Source organism: Pinus tabuliformis, chromosome 8, assembly GCF_031772625.1.
Source record: "Pinus tabuliformis cultivar Carrire ecotype Pingquan chromosome 8, CPIR1, whole genome shotgun sequence".
NCBI lineage: Eukaryota > Viridiplantae > Streptophyta > Pinopsida > Pinales > Pinaceae > Pinus > Pinus tabuliformis.
This window is the reverse complement of record NC_142294.1, coordinates 262,702,072-262,711,740: the sequence shown is the minus strand read 5'-3', so window position 1 is coordinate 262,711,740 and position 9,669 is coordinate 262,702,072. Positions and strand designations below refer to the sequence as shown.

General features: G+C 36.7%; 1 protein-coding gene across 1 annotated transcript; it reads right to left on the bottom strand.

Annotated features, from left to right (window-relative positions):
* Window positions 1-519: 519 nt before the first annotated feature.
* On the bottom strand, window positions 520-1,703 carry LOC149235157 (putative E3 ubiquitin-protein ligase ATL45). The gene has a single exon (XM_089461298.1). It carries the CDS (start codon window positions 1,458-1,460, stop codon window positions 720-722), a length of 741 nt encoding a protein of 246 aa, XP_089317424.1. The 5' UTR covers window positions 1,461-1,703; the 3' UTR covers window positions 520-719.
* Between the last annotated feature and the right edge of the window lie 7,966 nt (window positions 1,704-9,669).

Genomic DNA, 9,669 nt, shown 5'->3' with positions numbered 1-9,669 from the left:
TTCAAAAAGCTTTGTCTATGGAATCCACAGACCGTTATAATTCCCATCATATTTTTGTCATAATCTTCCAAAATTTCCCAGGAATTTTCAATTTTTTATCACAATCCTATCAAAGTTTCAATTATTTTCTATCCATAAACATCACCTCCGTACCATTATTTTTTGTTTTTGACATATCAGAATCCAACAAACATTCAACCCGCAACTTCCTTCTGAATTTTCACCCCGCATGACACGGGGGAGACGCCTCGTTAAGGATCTATTTTCATATATAAAAGTTCTCTCCAAGTTAGTTACATTAATCTCCTCTCTAAACAAGTGGCCGTACTGGTAATCGTTGAAAATATAATTTTAAGTCGAACATTAGCCCAATGGGTAGCAATTCATTTGTTAATTTCTCGAACAATTCATCTATATTCATTCATTTTACTCGGAGAAAACATTTTTCCCCTTAATATATTCATTCATTTTACTGAAGAAAACATGTTTCCCCTTAAAATATCTCATCTGGGCAAAACATGGTATCAACCTAGAATTTTTGAAATTCATATGAGCAACAATGTTACACACGCATATACAGTGCACACTACGCCTCTATCTTGTATAATATCTACACATACAATTTTACCAGTGTTCTGCCTCCTGCTCTATATTCACACAGTAGTTTACATCAGTGTTCTGCCCCCTGCACTTTGTGGCTTCCTCACTGCATAGTCCAATCACGAATTTCTAGTGTCAACCACATTACCTATTTCCAAGTCCTTTGATTTGGAGGAATCCAAAGATGAAGAAGCTGCCAATGTCGACCCGTCCCCCAAAAATTGCAGAGACTGAACATCATGATTTGCTTCAACACTTTCATTTCCTTGATTAACTTCCATCCGGGGGCTTTCAGCGGGCTGGGGGACTGGCCGGGCGATCCCTGATGGTTTCTTTGACAAAACGTAAAGCAGAGAGTGTCGACATGAAGGACAAGAGGCATTGGAAAGCAACCATGCGTCTATGCAATCCGCGTGGAAGCTGTGACAACATTCTGGTAATACTCTCACCTTTTCTCCCTCCGTGAATTCTGCCAAGCAGATGGGGCAATCATTGCCTGGGAAGCGCGACCCCATGTAGTACACCGTCACTGGCAATGCTTTTATATCCATTTTCTTGATGCCAATTTGAGCTCCTTCGGCAGCCCCATCGAGTGCTGGTTCGGCCTCCAGTAGCCATTGTCTGCAGAGCTGTCGACAGCGTAGCAGGGCACTCATCCCCAAAGCAAATAGAAGGGAGCAGAACAAGGCTGCAATGATGACGGCTAAGGTTGAGTCAAATCTCGTATTTACTACGTAGGGAACGTCTCTCGATTCCTCTAGACGCTCCACTGATAGGCCGATGGGCGCGGATGACTGCAATATCTTTGGATCTTGCAGCAATCTTCTGCCATGAACAGGGAAGGCAGACATAATCTGCATTTCACTGGCAAGTAGCTCCAAGTCTATAGAACCTCGAAATCGGGCAAGTGACAGTGGCCTCACAAACCGTCGGCTCTCTAGTGATTTGGTTGGGGACTATGGTTCCAAGATTATGATAAAATCCAGGAGAAGTGTTGCAGAAGGATCGGAACATAGAAAAACAAGAAGATACGTTTCTTGTAACGCGAGAGAGAGCGGGTGCTTCTTGTCTATGTAATAAATATATGAACTGAGGACTAAAAGATATTCGGTAGGTAGAGGAGGAGATAGTATTCGATAGGTAAAGGCGGTGAGGAGGTGCCCACATGAAGCCCCACCCTTTCGCTTTTATCACGACCAATACTCCGAACTTTCAAGGAAGCTTTCAAGGTTTTGAAGTTTCCATGAAGTTTTCCGTTACTTTCATGATGAGTGAGGAGAGGGTAGTGGTAGTTTAAAAAGTGGGTTAGTTAAGGTAAATACTGTGTTTACATATATATACAATCATTTGGATAATATGTAAAAATGGTAAGTCAATCATTTACTTATTACATATTGTTTATTACAACATACTACAACATTTGCTATTGGCTAAACACCAAGTTTTAAAATATTAAATATCTAAGCAGAGGACAGTGTATATATATTATTGAATTTAAATGCTATTGGCTAAACAACAAGTTTTAAAATATTAAATGTCTAAGCAGAGGAGAGTGTATATATATTGTTGGATTTAAAATATCTTTACATTTAATATTATCCATGCACTTTAAACTATATTTATGAGTGGTCATCAAATACTTTGTGACGGATTACTAAATGTTATTACAAATTATATATATACACATTGTTAAGATTTTTTTTAAGGATTTAAATATTAAGTGTGTGTAAAGTATTATAAGTGATTATTTTAGTTTGAAAGGTCATACATATATCTATATGTAAGCATTATTTAATAAAAATCATGTAATTTATTATTAAAATTGGCATTTTTTTGTTGTAAATATCATCTATTTAATTATATATGTACTATGTAGCTATAAACAAAGTTTCCATGTACTATGTAATTGCATTTATGAGTTTGTCTTGCGGTGTTGAAAAAACATATATGAATTTGTTTAAGTAGTGCCTGTGATGGTAGAATATTAGGTAATGTCCCATAGTGCATAGGGGTACATGTATGTGTAGTTGCATTTATGAGTTTGCGTAAAGGTGATTAGACATATATGAGTTTTTTTAAGTGGTGTCTAAGTAGGTAGTGACAGAATATTAGATGTTGCTTCACAGTACATAGAGGTCATTGGATGTCGGAGTATTGCATCCAATGATCTCTACACATTCAATAGTTTATATGCACTCTACCACAACATTTATGAGTATAATTCAAGGTGCTTATAACACCTAGCAAATGGCAACAACTACAAATATTAATTGTTGTCTCACAATTCATAAACGTAGTTGGATGTGGAGGTACTCCCTATCAAACCACTTATGTGCAAAATACTAAGTGCAGCCATAGAGTGCATGGTTTTGATCATAAAGCTTCAAATGACGAAATATTCAATCCTTCAATAGAGTGAATAGACACTATTTGATCAGGAATACTTTGATCTAGGAATATTATAAATCCAATTATGTACTCTTCAACGTTATTTGTGAGTTTGCTGGAAGGTATTTAATTAGTGGTTAAACACCCAACAAAAAAATATTAAATTTCATTTCAAAGTGCGTAGATGATTTTTCCTATTCTTCATGAGCTTACTGTACTACAATTTCATAAATGTTGGATAAAAATGCATAGAGGCTATTGGATCTGGAGGTATTCTAAATCCACCAACCTCTATGCATTGTGTTGCAGCAGAGTAACTTGATGAAGAAAATTAAGAACAAATGACAGATGACGAATGATAACATAGAAGGGGTTAGGGTTGTCATCATGCCATGATTAGTGGGCTTAAGGTGTGCTCTAGTCTCTCTATAAATAAATGCTAGAGAGTCTTTTGAGAAGGAAAATATTAAGTACCATGCATTGATCCAATCATTGGCTCGGTGCCTTTTCATATTGTCCTTTGGAGGAGAATGACATCATATTCAATGGACAAGATGAAAAAGGACTAAGCCAATCATTGCCTTAGTGCATGGTGCTTAATATTTTCCCATGATAAATCCTTGAAGGCACTAGGATTATGGAGGTTTCACAACCCAAACCTGTGATTCCAACAAAATCTTGCCAGATTATCGGCAAATTAGACCAGAAAATAAGCTTGAAAAAGCCCCAAAACATATAATAGATAGACTACAACTTATTTTGTACATGATCAAAGATTTCCAGAAATTTGAATTGTGAACTCTGCACAATCTGAGTGCCTCAAGGGTTTATCAAGACACTGAATCCATATATGCAATCAAATACCAGTTATAAACAACAAATATCAAAAGTAAACCAAATTTTTTCCTTAAATTCCAACCAAAAACTCCAAAACATATAATATTTAAACAACACACCAAAATAATAATGCTATGTAAAACAAATATAAATACCATAAAAATAGATCTTCCCCTGTACAAAAAAAACAAATGCACAAATTACCATGCCCTTGGTTTTTGCAAGGTCTCAATAGTATTTCCTTTGATTTCAACTTGCTTTATTTAAAGCATTGAAGTCACATACCATATTTGGTGTATATAAGAGAAGATGATATTGGTTTGAAAGAATAAGGTAGGATTCTATTTAGAATTTAGTTTAATGCTTCATCATTAATATTTTATGATATTTTTTTAAAGCTAATTTTTAATTACAATTCAAATGCCGTTGAAAATCATTAAATTAAGGAAGTTTTTACATTGTTTGTGCAATGTCTCAACATATTTGGTATATATAAAAATTTGTAAAATTTTATTTAGAATTAGGTTATGTGTACATTTTTTTTTGGGTGAAAGTTAGGTTTTAATTACTATTTATATGTTAATGAAAATTATTAAATTAGATAAGTTTTAATACTTAGTAAAGTTTAAAGTTAATACAATAATATTCATAAGTACAAAGTTATTACAACAATATATATCAAAACATTATAGCCCATCATGTTTTAAGCCAAAATTTGAAAGTAAAGAAGATAATAGTCATTTCACCTAACCATACTAATAATTTTAATTGACTATATATATATATAGATATATATAAAGTCATAGCAAAGATAGACACCAAATTGATATATGAGACCCTTTTTTTGTGAGACAAAAACCCACCTCAAGACAGCGATCTTGACTACTAAATCTACTAATATAATTTATAATAATATTATTTAATTTACAGCTATTTGTCTGACATGTTATTATCATAAAGTCACTGGCACGTAGCATACATCATTACAATCTATACTATTTGGAAGCAATTCAAATCCAACTGTATACTATCCTGCCCCGCCTTCAATGATGTGCAGCAGGCGGATAAACACGGCCGTAAAGAAAGTGGTGAGTGCGTTTGTACAGATGCTCTTTTCATTAATGATGAAGGTGAGGTGGGTCATATAGGTGGGCATAAAATAGACTGCCCGCCCTTTTCTTCGTACGAAGAGACGATCGGGAGACGGGTACGCATGATACAGATTATGAAACTCTGTCGGGAAGAAAATAAAATAACTACAAGAAGACGGGTATCATCGTATCACCGGCCCAGGGCTGAAGATTCGCTACAATAACGTCAAACATGAAATATTCTGTGGGGGCTTCTGTTTGACTAACTTAGAAATTTGGGCATATGTGTTTTAAATATTTCCAAAATACCAGCACGCCGAGATATGATCTTACCATTGTCGATGCGCATACCACAGTCACTTGAAATGCCATTTAACGTCCAGAATTCGCTATACAAGCATATCATTCAAAGATAAGGTCGCCCACCGGTGCCTTCTGCTTTTTCTACAGCTTCTTCAGGTGGATACGATTTGAAAACCACCTGGAACTCTAGTATAACTATATACTAGATTTCAAAAATGGATTGACTCAAAAATAGAAACACCGTTGAACTTATCTTCAAAAATGGATTCGTTCAAAAATAGAAAGACTGTTCAAAGTATCTTCATAGTAGATTTCAAGATATTTTCTGAAAGGTAATTAACAATAACAAAATTAATTGTTAGATTTCGAAATATTTTTGAAATCTACAATCTAAATAAAAATACCAAACCTTGAGAAGTTCCAACAATATTATATACATTCTTTACCTTTGTTTGTTCTCCGGGTGAAGAGAGTTGGAGAATGATACCTAGATACGTGCTTGTCATTCTATATGTTAAATAAATTTTTAAATATATAAAGGTTGACCTTGAAGGATAAAAAGGTAGAAAACCAAAATGCAAATAACAGTGGATTGCACTTTCAATTACATTGATTATTATTTCTTTCACAATCCACTGCTTTAAGAAACCCCAAATTTAACTAACCTAACATTTTAAGTGCTTCACATTATTTCTGTGTAAACATCTAATTGTGTCGATCTTCTTCTAGTCTTTTCGTATCTCCCAAAGGCCGAGATCGATGGCAAGAACTCTTCTAATATCTCTGAGAGGTCATATCTCAAAACAATATAATATGCCGTGGAGATATTGTTTGGAAGATAATATCGGGTAGTTTGGTGTTTCACGAAGTGTCTCCCATCATATCATTGGGCGCCTTCACACATCCAACCAGGGTTGTAATTTATTTGTTTGCTAAAATCGAAATGAAGATCCTCATATTTTCAAAATAATGAAATTACAACTCATTGTTACCTTATTTAAAGCCAGAAAGACAATGGATGAAAATCTAATATATACATTGCATGAGTTACTAATTCTGTCATATTTTAGATTAGTTATATTTTTCTACTGATTAATGATTTTTGTTTTTTTGGGTAACTTTTGGATTAGGCAGTTGGAATTCAAGTAATTTGTTAGTATTGGTGTACTATAGAGTTCTCAATTAGAACCAAAGTACAAGTATTAAGGATATCATAATATTTTATTTAACATGTTTTTTCAGTTTATCTATATTTAAGAGGATTATTGTTTAATGCATTAAAATAAATAAAATTTAAAAAAAAAGGTATGCCTATAGGTATGTCTATTTTGAATTTGGGCTTCAGAATTTTAATTTAATTATCAATAATTAATATGTGAATGGTAGAGATTTAACCTCCATAGAATATTCTCTGTACTATACACAAATCAAAGGCTGAGAATTATTTTAAAAGCAGTTATGTCATTTTTCTCTTTTATTTAAATTCATTAGTTGAGAAAAATGTCATATGAAATGAGTTCTGGCTTTTTGAGCATGTGGTATTTGTTGGGTTGTGTTATATTCTTTCCACGACTAACCCACGTAGTGAAGTGGGGGGCTAGAGGGGGGGCAGAGCCCCCCCTTCGTTGCACCAATTGCACAGCGGGGGGATCACAGGGGGGGCGGCAGCCTCCTTTGTCCGGGGGGTTTGAGGGGGGTGGGTAGCCCCCTTCTACAGGGTCTGGGGTAACGCCATGGGAAATTTTTTTTTTGACCCTATATTAGGTTGGGCGAACCTACCTATGGTTTTTGGTACATGGTTTTGGACGCGATGGTTTTTGGTCCATGGTATTGGATACTTCGACATGTATAAATATGTATTGTAACATTGAAATGAATATGATGAAAAATCAAGCTAGTAGTCCCGGTTTTTGGATCCAATGGGAAAATCTCTGTGTATATGTGTTTTATGTGTTATGCTCTCGCATTGTTTATTTTCTATGTTTTAGAATTCGTATGCAGGTAATTTCTGTACGGGGTTAAAACCTACATTTGGTATAAGAGTTTTTTTGGCTTCAAGGGGACACCTTTGTTGCTGAGGGGTTTCGCTCCGGCCTGTGGTAGACCCTATTCAGTGGGAGATCTGCGAGATCGATTCTTATGGTGAAAGAAGATGGCAAGCAGTGGAAAGATAGAGATCAAGAAGTTCAATGGTCAGAGTTTTGAGTTGTGGAAACTCAAGATGGAGGATCTGTTGGTGGATAAAGATCAGTGGATCGCGGTAGATCCAGGTACTAAATCAACGGGAGTGACCGATGAAGAATGGAAGAAGTAGGATCGGAAGGCAAAGAGCACAATACGATTGTGTGTCTCAGATTCAGTATTGCTGAATGTATCAGGGGAAGCTACGGCGAAGGCTTTGTGGGACAAGTTAGGGACTTTGTACCAATCTAAGTCTCTAGTGAATAAATTGTTCCTGCGGAAAAAGCTGTATAACCTGAGGATGAAAGATAGAGACTCGGTGACAGAGCATCTGAACGCATTTAATACTGTGGTAAGTCAGTTAATGTCTATTGATATTAAAATTTCAGATGAAGATAAGTGCATTAGTTTGTTGTGTTCTCTACCAGATTCGTGTGATAGTCTGTTTATTGCAATAGGTAGCAATGCAACTGCTTTGCAGTTTGATGAAATAGTCTCAGCCTTGCTGACGGAGGAGATGAGATGGAAAAATATGGAGAGCCAGAATGGTGATGCCTTGTCTATACGAGGACGGTCCCAGAATAGAAACAAAAATAAGTCATCGAGTGGGAGATCTAAATCTAGAGGGAGATCTAAATCTCCAGGAAAACCTGTAAAGGTGGTGTGCTGGAAATGCGGAAAGGAAGGGCACTTCAAAAGGGACTGTAAATCTAAAGCTCCTGATAAAGGAAAGGGATCTGATGATGCTCCTTCTGCAGAGGCGAAATCCACCTCAGATGAAGGTGGGGATGTGTACTTGGCTTCGTCAAGTACACATGTAGATCATGAGGCATGGTTGATTGACTCAGGTGCATCCTTTCACTTCACTCCCCATAGAGAGTGGTTCTACGAGTATGAGAAATACGATGGTGGTGATGTCTTCTTAGGAGATGATAAGAAGGCTAGAATCATTGGTTGTAGAAAAGTAAAGTTGAAGTTGCAAGGTGGAAGGGTTAGAACACTTCCGGGTGTTCTGCATATTCCTGCATTGGCCAGAAATCTGATTTCTGTAAGCAAGTTGGATGATGCAGGTGTAAAAACAATGTTAGAGAATGATACTTGCAAGATGGTTCGCGGAGCACTGGTATTGATCCGGGGAGTTTGGGCTGGAACTCTGTACAAGTTGCAAGGTAGCACTGTTGTTGATGGGTGCAACAGTTCTGTGGTTCTTGAAAGTGGAGCTGAAAATCTAGTGGTCTCTGGAGAGAAGACCATGCTGTGGCATCAAAGGCTTGGACATATTGGAGAGAAGGGCCTTCGAATACTTCATGGTAAAGGTATGGTAGAAGGTATGACTAATAGCTCTCTTGATTTTGATTTCTGTGAAAATTGTGTATATGGGAAGCAGAATCAGGTGAGTTTCCCCTCTGGTGCTAAGAGGGCGAAACAAATATTAGAGCTTGTGCACAGTGATGTGTTTGGACCTGTGAAGGTTCCATCACTGGGTAAGTCTGTGTACTATATATCATTTATAGATGACTTCTCAAGGAATACATGGATATATTTCCTTAAGAATAAATCTGAAGTCTTTGATAGGTTTAAAGAATTTAAGGCTCTGGTGGAAAATCAGACAGAGAAGAAGATAAAGGTGTTGAGGACAGATAATGGTGGAGAGTTTTGCAGCAAGGAATTTGAAGAATTCTGTAAGAAGTGTGGTATAGCACGGCAGAAGACTACTCCATATACACCTCAGCAAAATGGAGTCGCAGAAAGAATGAACAAGACGTTGATGGAAAGGGCAAGAAGCATGCTCAGTGGTGTCGGGTTAGGACAGGAATTCGGGGCAGATGCGGTAGATACTGCATGTTACTTGGTCAACAGGTCACCTTCATTAGCGTTGGAGGATAAGACTCCACAAGAAGTATGGACTGGTAAGAAACCCTCTCTTTCACGTCTAAGGTTATTTGGATGTGATGCATATGTACATGTTCCAAAGGAGAAATGAACCAAGTTGGATAGTAAATCTAAAAAGTGCATCTTTATTGGGTATAAGGATGGTTTGAAGGGTTATAAGCTTTGGAACCCAGTCACACGGAAGGTTGTGTAAAGCCGAGATGTGGTGTTCGAAGAGGTAAAAGATGTGATTAAACATGAAGTCCAACCAAAGGAACCTGAGAAGATAGAGTTTGAGCTAAAGGAGGAAGAATCAGACTCTGCAGCAGAGGAGGAATCAAAAGATGAAGAGCCACAAACTCCGGCTGTGAGAAGATCAGTTCGAGAAAGAAGGTAG